At 41.0% G+C, this 21,324-nt stretch overlaps 1 protein-coding gene and 1 long non-coding RNA gene across 4 annotated transcripts; one reads left to right on the forward strand and one right to left on the reverse strand.

Moving 5' to 3' along the window:
* Positions 1 to 92: 92 nt before the first annotated feature.
* LOC137605659 (calpain-5-like) lies at positions 93 to 16,917 on the reverse strand. Of its 3 annotated transcripts, XM_068330319.1 has the most exons (14): positions 16,640 to 16,917; positions 14,890 to 15,078; positions 14,679 to 14,810; positions 14,006 to 14,214; positions 13,514 to 13,706; positions 13,234 to 13,424; positions 12,488 to 12,565; positions 12,185 to 12,380; positions 11,978 to 12,100; positions 4,932 to 5,134; positions 4,120 to 4,241; positions 3,972 to 4,008; positions 3,872 to 3,902; positions 93 to 3,380 (listed from the first exon to the last, which is right to left on the reverse strand). In XM_068330319.1, the coding sequence occupies exons 2-14, from the start codon at positions 15,052 to 15,054 to the stop codon at positions 3,198 to 3,200; spliced, it is 1,863 nt and encodes a 620-aa protein (XP_068186420.1). In that variant the 5' UTR covers positions 15,055 to 15,078; positions 16,640 to 16,917; the 3' UTR covers positions 93 to 3,197. The 3 variants fall into 3 exon arrangements, with proteins under 3 accessions (XP_068186420.1, XP_068186421.1, XP_068186419.1); XM_068330320.1 differs by lacking the exon at positions 16,640 to 16,917 and adding an exon at positions 15,795 to 15,839 and having other exon boundaries at positions 98 to 3,380; positions 3,872 to 4,008; XM_068330318.1 differs by having other exon boundaries at positions 499 to 3,380; positions 3,872 to 4,008; positions 16,640 to 16,914.
* LOC137605661 (uncharacterized) lies at positions 15,911 to 20,676 on the forward strand. The gene is made up of 3 exons (XR_011037763.1): positions 15,911 to 16,026; positions 19,630 to 19,741; positions 19,896 to 20,676. It is a non-coding gene; the product is annotated as an uncharacterized lncRNA (long non-coding RNA).
* The last annotated feature ends 648 nt before the right edge of the window (positions 20,677 to 21,324 follow it).

A 21,324-nucleotide genomic window follows, 5' to 3' on the forward strand; every position in this document is an offset into this window, starting at 1 on the left:
TTCAACTTCTCTGTCATCTAAACTCACTGAAGTCAATTTGATTCTCTCTCTATCACTGACTTCTTGTATTAATATTTTGAATATTCAATATACAGGTATTTAAATGCTGTTTGTGCTATATTTCCATACATAAGACATTGGACATGTTTGGTATTGAATGTGAAGGAAAGGGAGAAACAAATAGTATATTGCAAATACAACACAAAATGTAATATATCCTCACAGTTCTATGATTTTTGCTAGAAGGTCCGTTTTGAGGTCATGGCTCACAGAAGGAAGACATTTCCAAATTTCAAATTAGCATTTTCTTCTGTGACACATTAGAGGGTCATGTGATTATTTACCTGCAGTGAGGAGCAGGGCTGATGTCACAGTTTCCCACAATGCATCCCTGTAGCCTTAAACCTGAAGCAGGAAAGATGCCTTTTTCAAAAATCCAGTACTACTCAGTGCTGGTTATTATTGCTACTAATCTGTTCAACATGAAAATTTTGAATAAAATCAAACTAAATATAATGCAATTTATTGATTTTTTAAATCATAGTTTAAAGTCATTTTCCACTGAATAATCTAAAAAAAAAGTGAAATACAGACAAAATATTAATTCAGGTAAGGAAATTAATAATCTAAACTTTTTGAAGAAACAACAGCACACACTTATAACATCATTCCCGCCCACTTGCTCCCTCCCCTTCGCTTTGATATTTAAGAGACTAGTTGCTCTTGTTTCAGTGTCCTTTTTTTTATTTTATTGGAGTCTTGTGTGATTTCTTTTGTGTCATGGTGAATTTGAGGGTGCAACAGCTGAGAGAGGGGCAATGTTATCCACTTCGCAAAGCACTGAGTGCCATTTTATGATTGTACCTCCTCTGGATGAATGCCAAAAACAAAGCTTCATGTTATTTGCTGAGATTTCCTTCTTTCCTGGTTAGCGTTGATCGTATTCCTGTAGTGATCTACTTTGTGTCAGTGTTTGGTACCGTCATCAGGCGTTTCCCATGCAGCATCCCTCCGTGTCCAAGTGTGTGTTAGGGGGCTACCTCAGTCAGCACTGGAAGATGCCTCATTCATGTTCTCCACCTTGACTTTAAGGTGCAGGGTATCTGCTTACTCATACTGTATCTCCATCATCCTGCAAATGTACAAAAGGTGAAGGAGCGATATTAGACGAGAGGATTTGACAGAATTCATGCATGTAAAACAAACAACACTGTATCTCGTCTGCCAATAGATAAAGATTGTTAGGATATGTATGTATGTATGTAAATATGATGGGAAAGGTCTCCTTTTTCAGAATTATGTAACTTAAAAAGACAGTGTTCAGGTTGCTCTATGATATGTAATTGTTTTGCACCCTGGAAGATCGAAAAAGTGAAAAACAAAGACACACATACACACTCACACACACACACACACACACACACACACACACACACACACACACACCATCTCTGCACTCCTTGATCCTGCTGTCCTGTTTGGGTCTGATCAGCCACTCTGGGCTGAGAGCCAATGAAGGCAGCACTATGTGTGCGGGCCCACACAGTCTGTCCTGAGCATCACTGCTGTGTGGGAATGTGCGTGTGTGTGTGTGTGTGTGTGTGTGTGTGTGTGTGTGTGTGTGTGTGTGTGTGTGTGTGTGTGTGTGTGTGTGTGTGTGCGTATGTGTATGTGTGTGTGCGGTCTGTCAGGAAGCTCCGCCGGCCCTGGACATTTGGCATCTGCACCGTGCACAGGTCTGACTATGAGCACAAACATGAAAGTGGCAACAAGAGCTGACGTGCCACTTTCTGTGGTTGCTCCTGTACGTTCCTATCCTCTGAATGTGTAAACCTGTACATGTGGTGTGAAAATTCCTCTATTAATGTGTATCAAGAGAATGGAACAAACACAAAAAATGTTACTTTTTAAATTATTATCATTATTATTATTATTATTATTATTATTGTCTAGTTTTGTAAAACTGCTGATCCATTCGTCATACCTCAGCAGACCTTTCCCCATCTTTGAAAAAGGACAAATTAGAGACGGGGAAACAAGGTTTTGGATAAACTATTTTTAATTGTGGTTGAAGCAATAGACTTTTTGAACTTTGAATTGTGCATGGCTGTGTCTTGAGTGTAAAAAACCCCCAAAACAAAATATTGCAGTCTGAGAACTGGACTGAAATAAAAAGAGGACAAAAAAGACTTATTCATTGCTTGTAGGCTCCTTGGCTCGTTTTCTTTCCCACCACAAATGAACTGAGAAGGGGAGGTTCTGAGTAGGTGACATCCCTCTGCCTGTCCAGTTCCATTTCCGGAGTATAACTCAGCTGTTTTTTTAAAGTATTTTTTTCTCTAAACTTTCTACTTTCTAACCACATGTTGTGCCTTTTGTTATTTCCATTTTCATGGTTACAAGTTGAACTTTGTCTCATTCTGGGGGTGGGTTTCCTGAAAATAACGGATCCTGGGAATATTTTTTCATGAAAATTCAGTCAGTTTCCCACATACTGGAGCCGTTATGCATTTTTAATTTTTTTTAATTTTGAAAGTATTTTCTTCTATTTAGAAACACAATGAACAGAGACAACTTAAACGATATCCTCCTCCTCAAGTAGTTCATCCCGAATGGTCTATATTCAGGTAAAAGTGGCAGGAGATCCTGAGTATTTACACTTGTTGAAATTTTTTTATTCAGGGTCTTGTGTTTTTTTTATTATCATGAGGTGCAGACCAGGTGATATGAATTGATGTAAGAAAAAAACCCCCACAACATTAAAGATGATACATGACTTGTCATACACTTAAGTTATTTTGCATAATGCTGTCTTCAGTAACCTAAGTAAGACTGGCCACATTGCTCCCACTTCACTCATTGTGTTAATAGTGTAACATCAGATAGGTTTACAAGAAAATTGCAAAAATATCAATAGAAAAGATGTAAGTTATACATAAATGCTTAAAAAGACAAAATTCTCATAAAACCAATACATATTCAGTTTGTCTGCTGACCTCACAACCTGTCAGAAAGTTCCCCAACATGTAATGACTGGTGTAAATTTACTCACATAAACATGAACTTCCACAACAGTAAACGATTAAAACTGTTACCAATGCGTCGGTGATGCTACACGTCAAGTAAGTTCAAAACAATTTTATGACATAGTTCACCACCAGATTCAGCCCTCCTCTCGGGTCACAGAGGTCACGGGGTCAAATGCTGGTCAGTTGAGTAGAAGTGACGACCTTGACGACGATGGAGCCGGGCATCTCATCAGCCATGTGCCTCCCCCGCTTCCTCAGCTGGATCCTCTGAGGGTTTGGGGTGTCGTTTGCCGACCCAGTCAGAACCACTTGGCCCATAAACTCATCCTTCACTGCGTTGCTGTTCCACACCTGAGAGAGTCCAGTCAGGACCATGAGTGTCAAATACAACAAAGTGACCACGTTTTGATTCAATTTCACTGGGCTGTAATGGCAAAGAGCGCAGGCGATTTTGTGGTTCCGTTTACTTTTATTACATTTGTCAGTTATTCACTAAGATGATGGGAATCTTTCACAAACTATTTATGTAGGTTTTAATGTAGAAGAAAGAGATGCTGTTAGCTGTCAAATACCAGTCAACTTATGTTAAATAAAATTTGATTTGATTTTGATGGATGGTGTAGTAAAAAAAAAAATTTCCTTTTGTATGTTTTCTTGTAGTATAACATAACCAAAACCGCCATTCCCCATATATATATATATATATATATATATATATATATATATATATATATATATATATATACCGTATTTACTAAGCATGGATCAATCCTTCAGAACTTGTAAAGTTGACATTTTGAATATGCAGGATTTCTTCATCCACTATGGAGATGCTGTCTTACCTCGATAGCTATGGGCTTTCTGGGCTTCTTCCTGTAAAAAACTCCACTGATTACAAACTCTGGCGTCAAGGTGTCACTTTTGATGGAGGATTTTACTGACCGGCCCTCACAGTAGATAATCACATAAGGGTCTGCGCCTGGGGATAAAAACCATAAACATCCATCTCAGCAAAACCGAACCTATTATGGGTTGATGACAGTCACTGGTAGAATTAGGGTAATATCTGGATCATGTTGAATTATCCAACCTCCTGTACTGTCCTGGTTCTGCAGTCCTTCAGCTGAGTGGACATAGACATGAGTCACAGCTTGTGGGTATCCGAGGAGTGAACTCCAACATCTCACTTTTGGCTTATCCTCAGTCAGTTCCCTGAGAGAACAGAGAATGGTACACAGTACACAGGTTCAATCACAGTACTCGTCCATTAATTTATGATTTCTATATCAGTTTATTCTTTGGACCCAGCTGGTCATTGATGATACATTCACACATTTGGGATAATCAGTGTCAGGGATTCATCTCTATTATGTGTTTTTTGATTGCGGGAGGAAGACATGGATGTGGGGAGAACATGCTAAGATGTGACAGAGCTGTCCGCTGGTTTCACTGCGCCGTCCGTCCTACATCATTCTATGCACAAACTGGAACAGACAATATGTTTCATCAACACAACACAGGTTGGACTAGCAAGAGTGGATAAATTATATTCAAAGAAAGCCAATTTGTTTGAGTTTACATCTGCCAATGTCATAACCTGACTAAATCAAATTTTAAGCCAATAAAAGCTGTAGGAGATTTGTTACTTTAGTAATTTAATATGAACAGAATCTTACGGTCTCCAGACTCTCATTTAAGTGCTTTCATTGGACATTCTCCATCACACAGCGTATCAAATGAACATCTGTGTTCTCGTTTATTTCCTGCACCGATAATTGAAAAACATGTGAGCATTGCACTTCAGTCTGACACCATGAAATACAGATGTTCTGGTTCACACCCACTCAGCTTCACACCTTCAAAGACTTGACGTTCGCATTTCCACACCTCAGTTAGTTGTACCTGCAGCCTGAATCCAGGTCGGTGAACACTCGGATCATGTAATCCCCCAGAGTCAGAGGCCTGAAGGTGGTGGGAAAGATGATGTAGCGGCCAAATGGCAGCACGCATCTCAAGAACACTGTGCGAGCGTTGATGTAGGTCGACGTTGCCACTGTCTGTTGGGTCACAATGTCATGCATCCGATACTTCCTGTTCAGTTCAACCTGGGAGAAGAAAAGTATTTAGGGCTTTCGGGCTTTGTTTATTGTTTTTTATGCATTTATTTATATGTTCTATCTTGATGACGTTATATCTTTCAGGGATTTTTTTTTTTGTGAATCTAAGGATTTTTGGATTATGGCCTACACTGATCATTTATGCAGGTCTAATACACCTGGATATGCAAAAATCACACAAATAACATGAATAAACAGGATTCACTTGTAAACACCCAAACATAAACATGATTTCTGACAAGATTAGACTGAAAACAGGGATGCCACTCTGCAAATGTTGCCTTCACTGTTGGTCGATTGTGTTTCATAGGTCAGTGGTAATACTGTACAACTCAGACTCTGATAGAAGGTTTACACCAGCCTACTCATGCATATTCACCAAATGTATGTGATCCTTATTGATAATTAATGACAAACTTCTCAAACAAAAACACAGAGGGATGGGAACTTTGAAAGAATAAAACAAAGATTGTGTTCAGTACGTCTGTATGGTCTATCAGATGAAGGAGTGGGAGGATGCAAGACTTTTGAAATGACCATAGATGACTAAGAGTAAGGTCCGGCAGCAGTTCAACACGGCTGTGTGCACATAGCTGTATTTTAATCACATACGTCATGTGGGATCAACTTTTATGTCTGTCCAGAACCTAGGCCTTTGGCAGCACTTCTGCCAGCGTGATAAGCGTTCATAGTATGTGTGTCTGAACTTAGCCAGATATCTGACAAGTACAGTAAGTCACATTATGAGAAATGTGACTTGAAATGTGTTGTTTATCATTTTTCTCTGCCAATTTAACCCTGAAGAAGGGGATTAAATGCAGTTTGACGAGTTTTGGGGGAGTTTTGAGAGAAGGAGCTCACTTCATACCCAAGAAATTTAGAAATATAGAACTGAGCTGTGCTCAGTGTTGTCTTTATAAGCCTGCTATTACACTATATACAGACAGGATTGTCAACCTTTTGTTTGTGTTTCTATCTATTTACTATAAACTGCAATTCAGTCTGTGAATGTATATCAAATCTATTTCTCGGCTCCAACAAGTACTTTGCCTGTAGAGACTCCTGTAATGACTATAATGACTGCACTGGGGTGTGTCAGAACTTTTGCACCTTAGAGTGTTTGCTTCTGCTGTGTTTCTCAGTTTGAAGCAATCAGCTTAACAACGCACATTTGTATTTATTCATGTCTGATTAAAATGTTCTGTTTAGTTTCTGATAAGCCTGTCATGCCACATCTATCTGTCATCAAAAGCTGTTTGCTCAAAAAATGTGTGGAAAAGTCCAACAGAAGCCAAAATCATTGACCTGACTGAAAGTGAAAATGTAATGAAATGTCACCACGGACATCTTAGACCAGTGGTTCTTAACCTGGGTTCAATCGAACCCTAGGGGTTTGGTGAGTCGGTCTCAGGGGTTCGACGGAGACGAAGGTCAAGGCAAAACACCCGACACATCGTGTTTGGTGTTTTTGCCGAACATACACGAATCACTGTGTACGTTTGACACATTGTGTCAATTCGTGATGACACGCCCTTAGCCATCACGGGCTGCAGGTGATCACGCTACATTAATTAGCCTACCTGTGCTACATGAGATTTTGCGCACTTAGTTGTCGATTTATGCCTGTCATGATGGTATGTCATCTGATTGCTTTCTTAATATTTTAATTCATAGTAACTACAGGGAGTGCAAAATTATTAGGCAAGTTGAATTTTTGAGGATTCATTTTATTATTGAACAACAACCATGTTCTTAATTAACCTAAAAGACTCATTATTACCAAAGCTGAATATGTTTGGAAATTGGAGTGGGGCTTTTTTAGTTTTACCTATTTTAGGAGGACACCTGTGTGTGCAGGTGAGTATTACTGTGCATAATTATTAGGCAACTTAACAAAAAATATATATATACCCATTTCAATTACTTATTTTCACCAGGGAAACCAATATAACAGCTCAACATTCACAAATATACTGACATTCAAAAAAAACAAAAAAACAAATCAGTGACCAACATAGCCACCTTTCTTTGCAATGACACTCAAAAGCCTGCCATCCATGGATTCTGTCAGTGTTTCGTTCTGTTCATGGTCAACATTATGTGCAGCAGCAACCACAGCCTCCTAGACACTGTTCAGAGAGGTGTACTGTTTTCCCTCCTTGTAAATCCCACATTTGTTGAGGGACCACAGGTTCTCTATGGGGTTCAGATCAGGTGAAAAAGGAGGCCATGTCATTAGTTTTTCTTCTTTTAGACTAGTGGTTGACTGGGTAGTCAATATGTGCAACTAGTGGTTGACTAGTGGTAGACCTGGGTTCGATCGAACCCTAGGGGTTCGGTGAGCCGGTCTCAGGGGTTCGGCGGAGACGGAGGTCAAGACAAAACACCCGACACAATGTTTTGTCTTGACACGATATGTCGGGTGTTTTGTTGGCAAAAACACCCAATGTGTCGGCAAAAACACCCGATGTGTGGGCAAAAACACCCAACACATTGTTTCGGTTGCTTTTGCCGACACCTTGGGCGATTCGTGTCAAACGTACACGAATCGCTGTGTAAGTTTGACACATCGTGTTAATTGGTGAAGACACCCCCCTTAGCCATTACTGGCTGCAGGTGATCACGCTATATCGATTAGCCTACCTGTGCTACATGGGATTTTGTGCATTTAGTAGTCGATTTATGCCTGTCATTATGGTACGTCATCTGATTGCTTTCTTTATATTTTAATTCATAGTAACTATGTTGAGCAAAATAAGAAAGTGGTTGGACGAATATGTGCAACGTGAATTTACATGTACTCTATAACGGAAAGTGATGGGAGTCAGCGTTCTGCATGACTTGCAATGTCAAGTTGAGAAACTCTAGTCTTGCACTGGCAAAAATAAAGGAACAATTCATTAAGCTGCATGGAAAACAAAAGTAACAGACTTTGCTGTGAAAATGACACAAGAGTAGCACTTGCCAAGGTGAAGCCACACATATCTGAATTGATCTCTCAATAACAACAGCAGAAGTCACTGATTTGCAGGTAGGTAATTTTATGTGAGTTCATGCACTGTCTTGGTTTTGTTCTTTGAAAAAGGTGACATTAATGCACAATTCATTAAATACACCAGTAAAACATATACAGTATTTTCCGCACCTAAAAGCCTTTGATTTTCTCAATTTCTTATAATCCAATGTGCCTTATAAATGAAAAATTTTTTAAAATATACCATTCACTGAAGATGAGTTCTCAGATGCATTTTATAATCCAGTGCGCTTTATAATCCAGTGCATTTTATAATCAAGTGCGCTTTATAATCCAGTACGCTTTATAATCCAGTGCGCCTTATGTATGAAATGTTTTTTTAAAAATTGGCCATTCATTGAAGGTGCACCTTATAATCCAGCGTGCTTTATATAGTGCGAAAAATACTGTACTTATGTCTTAAATTTGAAAAAAAAAATTATTTTTTTACTAAAGAAGGGTTCGGTGAGTGAGCATATGAAACCAGCAGGGTTCGCCACCTCCAACAAGGTTAAGAACCACTATTTTAGACCCTTTCTACCAGCCACGTTGTGGAGTACTTGGATCCGTGTGATGGATTATTGTCCTGCATGAAAATCATGTTTTTCTTGAAGGATGAGGACTTCTTCCTTCACCACTGCTTGAAGACGGTGTTTCCCAGAAACTGGCAGTAGGACTGGGAGTTGAGCTTGACTCCATCCTCAACCCGAAAAGGCCCCACAAACTCATCTTTGATGATACTAACCCATACTAGTACCCCACCTCCATCTTGCTGGCGTCTGAGTCGGACTGGAGCTCTGCCCTTTATCGATACAGCCACGGGCTCATCCATCAGGCCCATCAAGACTCATTCTCATTTCATCAGTCCATAAAACCTTAGAAAAATCAGTGTTGAATATTTCTTGGCCCAGTCTTAACGTTTCAGCTTATGTGTCTTGTTCAGTGGTGTTTGTTTATCAGCCTTTCTTACCTTGGCCATGTCTCTGAGTATTGCACACCTTGTGCTTTTGGGCACTTCAGTGATGTTGCAGCTCTGAAATGTGAAAAAACTGGTGGCAAGTGGCTTCTTGGCAGCTGCATGCTTGACTTTCCTCAGTTTATGGGCAGTTATTTTGCGCCTTGGTTTTTTCACATGCTTCTTTGGGACCCTGTTGACTATTTTGAATGAAACGCTTGATTGCTCTATGATCACGCTTCAGAAGTTGGCAACCTGAAGCGTTTTTGGAGGTGGTTGGAAGCCGGAGAACCCGGAGAGAACCCACACAGACACGGGGAGAGCATGCAAATTCCGAACAGAGCGGGACTTGAACCCGGACCCGCTATGTTGTGAGGCGATAGTGCTACCCACTGTGTCACCGTGCCGCCCTGCTTAATAATTGTGCATAGTAATAGTCCCCTGCACACACAGATCGTCTTTTCCTTTCGGCTTTTCCCTTCAGGGGTCACCACAGCGAATCAGTTGCCTCCATCTAACCCTGTCTTCTGCATCCTCTTCTCTCACACCAACTACCTTCATGTCCTCTTTCACTACATCCATAAACCTCCTCTTTGGTCTTCCTCTCGGCCTTCCTGGCAGTTCAAAACTCAGCATCCTTCTACCAATATATTCACTATCTCTATCGCTACCTCCAGCTCTGTCTCCTGTCTTTTCGTTAGTGATACTGTCTCTAGACCAAACAACATTGCTGGTCTCACCACAGTTTCGTACACCTCTCCTTTCCACCTCTTCTATCACCAATCACACCTGACACTTTTCTCCACCCGTACCATCCTGCCTGTACACACATCTTCACCTCTTTTCCCAACTCTCCATTCCTCTGGACTGTTGACCATAAGTACTTAAAATCCTCCACTTGGGTCCCTGTCATTCAAACACATCTACTCTGTCTTACTAACCTTCATTCCTCTCCTTTCCAGGACAAACCTCCACCTCTCTAGCTTCTCTTCCACCTGTTCCCTGCTCTCACTGCAGATCACAATGTCATCTGCAAACATCATAGTCCAATGCAGATTCCTGTCTAACCTCGTCTGTCAGCCTGTCCATCACCATAGCAAACAAGAAGGGGCTCAGAGCTGATCCCTGATGCAGTCCCACCACCACCTTGAACTCCTCTGTCACACATACAGCACACCTCACCACTGTCTTACAGTCCTCATACATGTCCTGCACCACTCTAACATACTTCTCTGCCACTCCAGACTTCCTCATACAATACCACAGTTCCTCTCTGGGCACCCTGTCATAAGCTTTCTCCAGATTTACAAAAACACAATGGAGCTCCGTCTGGCCTTCTCTGTACTTCTCTATCAATATCATCAAAGCAAATACTGCATCTGTAGTAATCTTTTTTGGCATGAAACCGTTAATCAACTCTTCAAAGTACTCTTTCCATCTTCCCATCACACTACTGGCACCTGTCAATAGACTTCCATCCCTATCCGTAATCACCCTAACCCGCTGCACATCCTTCCCATCTTTGTCTCTCTGTCTTGCAAGCCTGTATTTATCAGTCTGTCCTTCCTTACTGTCCTACCTAGCATACAAGTCGTCATAAGCCCCTTGTTTGGCCTTTGCTACCTCTATCTTCACTTTACGCTGCATCTCCCTGTACTCCTGTCTATTATCCTCAGTCCTCTCAGTGTCCCACTTTTTCTTAGCTAACCTCTTTCTCTGTATACACTCCTGTACCTCCTCATTCCAACACCAAGTCTTCTTATCTACTTTCCTTCCAGATGACACACCAAGTACTCTCCTACCTGTCTCCCTGATCACATTAGCTGTAGTTGTCCAGTCATCTGGAAGTACCTCCTGACCACCCAGAGCCTGTCTTAACTCCTTCCTAAAAGTCATGCAACACTCTTCCTTTTTCAGCTTCCACCATTTTGTCCTCTGCTCTGTCTTTGTCCTCTTCGTCTTCCTCACCACCAGTCATCCTACACACACCATCCTATGCTGTTTGGCTACACTCTTGCCTACCACTACTTTGCAGTCACTGATCTCCTTCAGGTTACACTGTCTACACAAGATGTGGTCTACCTGTGTGCTCCTACCTCCACTCTTATAGGTCATCCTATGTTCCTGCCTCTTCTGGAAAAAAGTATTCACTATAGCCATTTCCATCCTTTTTGCAAAGTCAACTACCATCTGTCCTTCTGTGTTCTTCTCCTGGATACCGACCCGGCTCATCACCTCCTCATCACCTCTATTTCCTGCACCAATATGTCCATTGAAGTCTGCACCAATGACAGCTCTCTCACTTCTAGGTATGCTCTGCATCACTTCATACAAGTCCAACCAGAAGTTCTCCTTCTCCTCCAGCTCACATCCTACCTGTGGAGCGTACCCACTAACAACATTGAACATCACACCTTAAATTTCTAGCTTCAGACTCATCACTCTATCTATTCCATTTCTTTTCCTATCTACACCATTATAGAACAACTTGAACCCAGCTCCTAAACTTGTAGCCTTGCTACCTTTCCACTTGGTCTCCTGGACACACAGTATGTCTACCTTCCTTCTCTGCATCATGTCAACCAACTCTACCTTTTCTTCTCAAAGTTCCAACATTCAACGTCCCTACTCTCAGTCCTATACTCTTGGCGTTGCTCTTCTCTCTCTTACTACGACATAATACTTATGTCTTAAATTTGAAAAAAAAATGTTTTTTTTACTAAAGAAGGGTTCAATGATTGAGCATATGAAAGCGGCAGGGTTTGGTACCTCCAACAAGGTTAAGAACCACTGCTCTAGGACTTCATGTCTGGTCAGCCTCTTTGTGACCATTATGCAATGAGATAACAAGATTACACGTTACCCCCAAGACAGCAAAACCAATGCTTAGATTTTCTCCTTGACCATCCTTTCTGAACATCTTCCTGTCTTTCTGCTGCAAGGAGATCAAGACTTCGTCGACGTCCTTTGTCACATCAAACTGGTACTGTGAAAAAGGAAAAAGTTGGAACGGTTCTGATATGCACATGCGTGTGATGCCACTAGAGAGTGCACCCAGAGGGTTGGGTACCTGTGGGTTCTGCAGGAATGTGCGCTTGTTGTTGGCACAGCCACCGCAACGGTTCAGCAGTGGGTCTCCATTTTTAGTCCAGCTCCCAAAATATACAACCTCATGCCACGTCTTATGAAGACTGATTGATGAAGTATTGATCAGACGGCAAACGTCTACATCTGTGAAGAACTTGCACCAGTCTGTGAATGGCATCCTAATGGGTGTCGACAGAAAGTACCTTGTTAGCTTCTCTGTGGAAGATGATGTTCGCTCCACTGTTGTAATAATTATAATAATCCATATAGGATCTTAGTCACTCACCAGAACTCCCCATCATCTGCTACTGTGATGCCAAGATTGTCTCTCTCCATATCTCCAACCTTTGACCATTCTTCAGAGCTGACAACACAACAGAATTTAAAAATTAAAAATCCATCTGGATACAATTAACTTTTAAAGTGCACTCAATTTTGAGTCAGAAGTAATTTCCTTCGTAATTTATTTGGATAAAGCCAGGTTTTCTCTACTGTCTCTCCATGTGTTTCATTTTCACCTCAATGCAGTAGTACACATGTGTAAAACTCAAGATTATTTTATGTGGCTCGCAAGTGCATAAAATGTCATAGTGTCTAAAATTACTAGGTCAAAAGTGTGCTTTGACAAAAACTACATTTCCCACAATGCAGTAATTAAGCCTATTTTAACTTTGACAACAAAGCTAATGTTCTAACTTGTGTTTGATGTTATTTGTCTTTATTCACTTGCATAGTTTGATCCTTGATTGATGGAGTTCTGTGGGTTTAATAACGTGACAAATTAAAAGGATTAATGTTATAACAGAGCAACAAATGTAATGTTTGCTGTGCAACTGAAATGTCTGTAACGTAAATAAGGAATAAATTCAGAGTTATTTAACATTAAGGAGTAGTTGCATTTATTTTACATTACATTGAGTTACATTTATTTCCATTTATAATTTACATCTGGCCCTTTGAGTACAGCCATTATGCTGATGTGGCCCTCGGTGAAAATGAGTATGACACCGCTGCAGTAGTATCTTGTCTCACCTGTCACTCCAGGCCCCCTTCCATTCTTTCTCGCCCCACGGGTTCCTCATGCGGATCAGAGGGATGGTTTCATTCTTGAAGTAAGCCCTCAGTCCGTGACCCAAACGCACCCTCTTTATCGCTGTAACAGAGTATGCATGACCTTTGACCAACCCATTTGCCATCCTGGCTTCAATTTCGTGTCTCTGTGCCTGATGAAATTAGAAAATAATGTGGTGCTTGTAACGAGTTCCTCAGAAGAGCAGAGACAGAAAAGTAAATGCTTGGCAGGAGCACACACCTTAATGGAGCAGCTTATAATTCCTCCGCGGTCATAGACCTTTAGGAGATCTTCAAACAGATGGTCTTGTTTCTCCTGGTCTTGAAAGTAACCTCCTGCCTCCACGTCAATGACTTCAGCCACAGCTCCACTGAAATCTACCACAGCGTCTCCAGTGTTTCCTCCTTCCAGGGACTCATAACAGCCGAAGAGCCTGTACAGAAGGGGTGGAGGGGGAGAACATGTCCAGTCAGAGGCAGGGAAGAAATAGGGAACAAATCTATATTTAGAATTTTACAAATTTTATAATTGTTACTAAAGTATCATTTATTTCCTATTATATTAATTGATGCAGACCTTCTAAATCTAAAATTAGAGAAATAATTGCAACTATTAAAGGATTTGAATTTGTTACAATAGCAGCTTTTTTTGTCATAAATTCTAAAGACATTTTCTGTTGGCATAAGAACAAGAAAATAACTTCTGTTTTCTATGCGGTTTAAGGTGACTGACTTTGCATAAGCCTTCTCCAGCAGGGCACTCCAGAATTCATTATTGTCTTTTGAATGACAGTAGATGAGTTCTCCAGAGATAGTAGGCAGTCGGTCATCCACCACCACATCCACCCATTCCCCAAACAGCCAGAACTGAAAGTGGAAGATTCCGACATAGTATTCTGGGTGTTTTGGATTCCATTCCTGCTCCTTGTGGTCAGGAATTACCTGGAAGCACGAAATCACAAAAAATAAATGTCAGGAGAAAGCAAGAGGTCTTTTTCAGCTGAAGCGATTTTGTAGTAATATTCCAACAATTAATTCATGAGAATGGAAGTATTATAACAAAACAGCTACAACTATTGGACCTATTTTATGGCATCTTTTATTAAAATGAAATCATTAAATGTTGCTGACAAAATCTCTATAAATAACAGACCTTGTGAGCTGTTACAAGAAATTTGCCATTAATAGGTAAGCCCAAATATGTGAAGCAGAAGAGCCTCCAAGAAGAGAGATCTTCAAGAGAAATTCTCCTACACAAACAACAAAAAATCTGATATTTAGTTCTTGACTTTGCTCTAATCTACATCTGGTATCGCTAAATTGTATTTCATCAAATTTGTAGGGGTTTATGTGGGTTGTAACACTAATATAAGCCTGCTCACTTCACCAGATTAAAATGAAATCACCTTTTTCCAGAGGTGTGGCTTCAAAGCGAGACAAGAACAGGCAGCAACAAACCAGCAGTTTCCCACAACTCCCTGGTTCAGGTCATGGGAGCTGATGCCCTCTACAAACAGGTGGGGGTCACTGCTTATCTCCTACAACATAAAGCCCAAATAAAAAACCTAGAATGGTAAAATCTGGCTACGTTCATTTGCCTCCACCTGTACCACTCACCCCTGGTCGTTTCCACTGCACATAGCCAGGAGGAGGTTTCCTAAAATACAGCGAGGAGTTTGTGGCCGGGAATTCCGGATCCTCAAACAGCTTCTTGTCATTGATGCAGTTCTTCTTCAATTCAGAGTAGTGCTGGTTTTTGAACGTGACAGCAGAGGAGAACATGGTCCAGATGATGAAGCCTCTCAGCTGCAGAACAATGACAGAAACTTGAGCAATGTTTGTTTTGTTTTATACGGGTAGGATCTCACACTAGCCTGTGAGAATTTTTTGGATACATCCTGTAGAAATGCATCCCATAAATCACATCACTGTTTAAATCCCAGATCAACGGCAAGATGTCCTGTGAGCCAGAATCTTTCTAGAAAGATTCATTGTATTTATTACAGCATCCTAAAAACAGAAATATGTAATTATCTGATGTATAAAACATACATTTTAAACTGCGTTTTTACAACATGATGGCTTCCAGTAAGGCATTATAGTTTAATGTCTTTCACACTTTAAGAGCAGGGAATCATCACTGTGCATGTGATTGACATTTTAATAGTCATAAGCAAGAGTAGTGTTTAGCTCTTCAGTGTAATGGCTATATTTATAAAACCAATGACCAACACAGATGATGGTTTGACTGTTATGGTCACCTCACTCTGACGGCTCAATTTTAAAACAGGACGAATTACAATGATTTTGGATCAAATTTGATGTTCCATTTCTCCCTAGATTAACACAACAGTAAGCTGAAAAATCATCTGTACAGCACTAGAATCTCACAAGCATAAGAGCGTAGATACATCTGTCGTACAGACAGGGCAGGAAATGAACCTGATCTGGAAGGCACCGAGAGATAAACCAGGATAAGAGAAAAGAGATGGTGGAGGAATAAAAAAGTGGCCACTCTATACCTTATTGACAACAGCAGTGCTCCTTCCTGATTCCCTGTAACCCGTCTTTATCACCCACACAACCATGGCCTATATATGCAATTCCATTGTCAGAGCCACACCCTGAAAGTGTTTGCTCTGGGTATTTTACCACCTGGTGTTGTTTCACTCTGGAGTACAAAGGAGTTTTATTAAGTCCAGGTGTAAGACCTTCTGGATTTTTTGAACAAGAAAAGAAATTCTGGGTGTCCAGGTTTGTGTGTGTGTGTGTGTGTGTGTCAGTGTTATCTGTGTGAGAGTTCCTGGCTACTGTTGTCTGGCAGCTTATTTTTGGTTGGTTATTTAGACTTGTTTAATGGATCGTGAGTATAGTACAATAGTGTAAAATGCTTGTTTCCTACAGTTTTTTTGTATTTTCAACCTGAATGTCCATTCACAGTATCTAGTCACAGATCAATGTATGAACACGGTGGCTGTTCACATTCCAGACTTTTCTCTCTTCCTTGTTGGGACACAGCTGCAGTGAGACATTCTTTTAAAGTGTTAGGTTGCTGCCATGTTTCAAAAAGTAATTTATATGGAACTCAAACGATGAAATGAGCACAAGACATGTGAAACATTGCTAACAGTCACTGACACAAGTACCCACATGTAAGGAAGAACAGGCTTAAGGAACAGGAAGACCTGTTCTTAAGAAGAACAGGTCTGAAGCAGATAAAGAACGGACAAAATCATTTTAAGAAATAAAGGAAATGAATCAAATAGACAAACAGTGACTCTCCTATAGTGACCATGATGCCACAATGAAGCACAATACATTGGACTTGTAAAATTTATAGTATAAACAGCTCAAAGGAACAACTCACCTGCAGTGACCTGCCTAATACTAGCAGTAATGAGCTTTAATACGTTCGATGTCCTGAAAGGGTCCTGCGAATCAGTCCCACGTCAGTAAAAAGAACCTAAACAAAACAACTTTCAAAAAGTTACAGTTGCACTGTTTTTGAGATGGAAATCCAGCTGCTTTGGTCTGAGTGACTCCGTGGGCTTTCCCAGTTACGCTCATTTTTGTTCAAGGAGGACTGAAAACTGGTCTGACAAGCACCTCTCTGTGACAAGAGGTGTTGTGCAGAGGCTGATAATGACTACAAGAATGAAGGGGAGGGAGGCTGAAACTGAACAACTTCAACTTAACCAACTAACAACATGAAGGTGAAACAAGAACAAACTTGCCCTTTCTTTCAAAACAACAGCAGGTTAAGATAGATAGACAGATATATACTGTACTTTATTAATCCTGGAGGAAATTGAACTTTAAGTTAAACAGCGTATATCAATTTTTTCTGACTATATGCTGGATTTTGTTTATTAGTAAAATCACAGAGGTCAATTCAATTGATCAAACATATAGTAGCTGAAAGAAGTGCTTTCCTCAGGCTGTAAGTAAACTGGTTGGAGTGAAACTGGCACATATTCAAACATTTTTAAGGAACACAAGAAGCACTCTGCCTCCTTTAAATAGAAACACATTGTTTCGTTTCCAGCTTTGAAAATGATTTGATTTTGAAACTGAGAATAACAGACAAATCTGATGAAGCATGTTTGAAGGTAAATCCATGAAGTAGGTAAATTGACAAGCTGAAGAAAATCCTGAAATGAAAGAAAATCATTGGGATCAGTCGTCATCTGTGAGAGGACCAAAGTGCAGGTTCAGATATGATCAGTTCACAACAGAAGGCATGTTTGAGAAGGAAAGGAAATATCCAGCTGCTCAGTGTGAAAAATCAACCTGCTGAAAAGGAAATATATCTGTTAAACTACATAGAGGATCAGTGAAGACTGATCATACAGTTGTCACACCCACAGGGATACACACACAGGGTTACCCTGTTACACAGGGTTAAGCAGCCACAAGTACGACGTGATGGTAGGACGTGAGAATGGGTCGCCAGGTCCAGAAAAGTCAAAAAATCTCACCCCTGTGGTAACATGTACACCCTCAGAACAGCTGTTGGCAGTTTAACATTACTTACATCCATGAAGAAAAAACAACGGGAAGCACAAAATAGTTCATCAAAATAATATAAAATATCTAAATATTTAAAGGCATGGTTCTGTATATTGGGATTCATTCTGTCCTGAGGCGATCAATATCACATTGACCTCACGCAGCCAGACCTCCAGAGCCCTGCTAAAGAAATATCAATTTAACATAAAATTCTTCCGGTAATGTAGCCACAAGAGGACACAAGCCAGTGTCTTATTGTGCCGGTCCCAATCCCGAATAAATACACAGGGTTGCGTCAGGAAGGGCATCCGGCATAAAACTTTTGCCAAATCAAACACACGAATCAAACCTATGACTTCCATACTGGATCAGTCCAGGCCCGGGTTAACAACGACTGCCATCGGTGCTGTTGTCCTACAGAGTGCCGGTGGAAATTGGACTACTGTTGGCCGAAGAAGGAGAGGGGGAAAGTGTGTTCGTAGGAAGACAGAGAAGAGGAACGCCAAAGAGTATAGGACTGAGAGTGGGGATGTTGAATGTTGGAACTATGACATGAAAAGGTAGAGAGTTGGCTGACATGATACAGAGAAGGAAGGTAGACATACTGTGTGTCCAGGAGACCAGGTGGAAAGGTAGCAAGGCTACAAGTTTAGGAGCAGGGTTCAAGTCGTTCTATCATGGTGTAGATAGGAAAAGAAATGGAGTAGGAGTTATCTTGAAGGAGGAGTTTGTTAGGAATATCCTGGAGGTAAAAAGAGTGTCAGATAGAGTGATGAGTCTGAAGCTAGAAATAGAAGGCGTGGTGTTCAATGTTGTTAGTGGGTATGCTCCACAGGTAGGATGTGAGCTGGAGAAGGAGAAATTCTGGTTTGACTTGGATGAAGTGATGCAGAGCATACCTAGAAGTGAGAGAGTTGTCATTGATGCAGACTTCAATGGACATGTTGGTGCAGGAAACAGAGGTGATGAGGAGGTAATCAGCAGGTTTGGTATCCAGGAGAAGAACGCAGAAGGACAGATGGTGGTTAACTTTGCAAAAAGGATGGAAATGGCTATAGTGAATACTTTTTTCCAGAAGAGGCAGGAACATAGTGTGACCTATAAGAGTGGAGGTAGGAGCACACAGGTAGACTACATCTTGTGTAGACGGTGTGATCTGAAGGAGATCAGTGACTGCAAAGTAGTGGTAGGTGAGAGTGTAGCCAAACAGCATAGGATGGTGGAGTGTAGGATGACTCTGGTTGTCACGAAGGTAGGGGCTTGGACTAGTGATGGCAGTTCGACACTGAAGCTTCGGTACACGTTTCAAACCCTAGAACTACAATTCAATAGAACCACTGCTTCGGAGCTTGCTTTGGGGCGGAAGATAGTCACGTGACAATGACGTCCAAAGCAGCAACTGCTTCGTTTCCCGAGGGAACCACCTGACTGGTTCGCGGTCCAAGCATGTCATTCACTGACACGCCTCCTCACCTGTGACAGTTTTGAATGTTGGCACCAAAACTCCTTTGTATACGCTCTGGAAAATGCAGTTTGTGGGTTTTTGTCGGAGAGTTGTTATTGCTGTTGTTATTGCGTTGCGTTGCTTTTTTGGATCGTTGGATCATTATTGGAGCAGTCAGGGAGACAGGTTGTTCTGAAATGTGGGAACACTTCATTCTGATCTCTGCTGGTAAGGTAGGTGTAATGTCACATCTGTAATGAAGGAAGTTACATGTCTAACAGTAACTAGCTATAGCTATGGTCTACCATCCGTGTATATTGATTAATGATAATAACTTATGCTGTTTATGTGACAACTTTATAGAGTCAAACTGTATTATTATTTACAAATAATTTTCTGTTCAGGTCTGGTTGGTGTGTTCTGCTGAACTGAAGTATCATGGGAATACTTCCTCCATGATTAGACACTTCACTGCCAAACATGGAGCTGCTGGAAATCAGGGGACCCCAAATCAAGGTTGGTTATATTATTATATTATTAGACACACTAACACAATGTGGTCTGGCTGTGTTTCATGAGTCGTAGGCCAGCTTAACTTAAGTGTAGTTTCACATTAATCTTCTGGTATTATTTTAATCATTTACTTTTTATTTCTGTCTATTTGTCCTAGTCGACCGGAAGCGAGAGCTGGATGAAGCTCTGGTAAATCTGGTGGTGAAAGCCTTTTTCCATCGTGGATGACTGTGGCTTCAAGGAGTTCGTGGGATTGCTTGATCCCTCATACGTTCTTCCATCCAGGCGAGCTCTCAAGAGCATGGTGCTTCAGAAATATGAGGAGGAGAAGACCAAGACCAAGGCTGTAATGGTGAGGGTGGAGGCTGTGAGTCTCACTGCTGATATGTGGACATCTTTGGGAAACATGGAGGCCTGTGTTGCAGTGCCCTGCCACTACATGGAGGACCCGATGAAGGTGGCAACAGTGCTCCTGGGAGTGGTGCCGTTCCCTAAAGCACATACTGCAGCTAACATCAGTGCAGCCACAACATCTCTGATGGAGGAATGGAGACTTGAGGGAAAAGTGACCTCATTTGTGACTGATTTTTTTCCAAAAAGTTAAAATGCTGATGATTGTTGTCGTGTTTGTCTTTGAGATGGGAACCTTTGGGAAACGCTGGACCGAGATACGTCGGATTCAAGGAGGGCAAGGAATGCTACTGCAGACGCAACTGTGGAGGTGCAGCGGTACTTTACCGAACCAGCACTGGCCAAGTCAGAAGACCCAGTGGATTAATGGAAGAACCACAAGAATGTTTACCCAAATTTGTTTAAACTGGCAAAAAATTTTATGCACCCCGGCTTCATCTGTTCCATGTGAACGAGTCTTCTCCAAATGTGGAGAAATTGTCACTAAGAAAAGAAACGGACTTAATCCAAATACTGTGGAAAAAATAATGCATCTCAATAAAAATCTTTGACCACCCTCATCCCAAATTATCAGCCCTTCCATAGTTGCACAAGCACACCAAACCAATACCAGATTTTCCCTGCATTCGCTCCTCAACAACACTCCACACATTTGCCAATTATTATAAGTGCATAGAATATAATATTTAGTCTAGGGTATATCAAAATTTAAAATGAAAGATACTTTAAGTCCAAGCAAAAAGGAGATGATTGTGCATGTGTGTAGTTGAAAGCTTCTTGTCAAACTAACTTGCAGTTCAGGGTTTGAACTTTACCAGGAGAGGTCACTATAACTGAAGCTTCGACTAATGAACCCATTTTTGAACCAGTTGGCTCAAATGATTCAGGGCTTCACAAAAGCTTCATTTGCCCATCACTAGCTTGGACCCAAATGCAGGACACTGAGACACCACTTTTGTCCATAGCTTTAATTAAAACTAAAATTGACTACACAGGCAAGATGCAAAGAAGACTCAAGCAGAAAAAGGCAGAAAAACAGAACAGACTTACAGGTACCAAACTTCAGAAAAACAAACCAGCAACTAGCTCTCATTCGACCTGGCTTAAAAAGCCTCATCATGATAACACCAACGATGTTCAGGTGTGAAACTCAGTCACTGGTGTGTGGAATGAGT

Source organism: Antennarius striatus, chromosome 13, assembly GCF_040054535.1.
Source record: "Antennarius striatus isolate MH-2024 chromosome 13, ASM4005453v1, whole genome shotgun sequence".
NCBI classification, from domain to species: domain Eukaryota; kingdom Metazoa; phylum Chordata; class Actinopteri; order Lophiiformes; family Antennariidae; genus Antennarius; species Antennarius striatus.

What these genes read in the sequence shown, in the direction of transcription:
- LOC137605659 (XM_068330320.1), bottom strand. Translation starts at nt 15,054, where the DNA reads ATGTTCTCCTCTGCTGTCACGTTCAAAAACCAGCACTACTCTGAATTG. An exon ending in AAGGGGGCCTGGAGTGACAG is followed by an intron (nt 12,566 to 13,233) that starts GTGAGACAAGAT and finishes TTGTGTTGTCAG; the next exon opens with CTCTGAAGAATGGTCAAAGG. An exon ending in GCAGATGATGGGGAGTTCTG is followed by an intron (nt 12,381 to 12,487) that starts GTGAGTGACTAA and finishes GACACCCATTAG; the next exon opens with GATGCCATTCACAGACTGGT.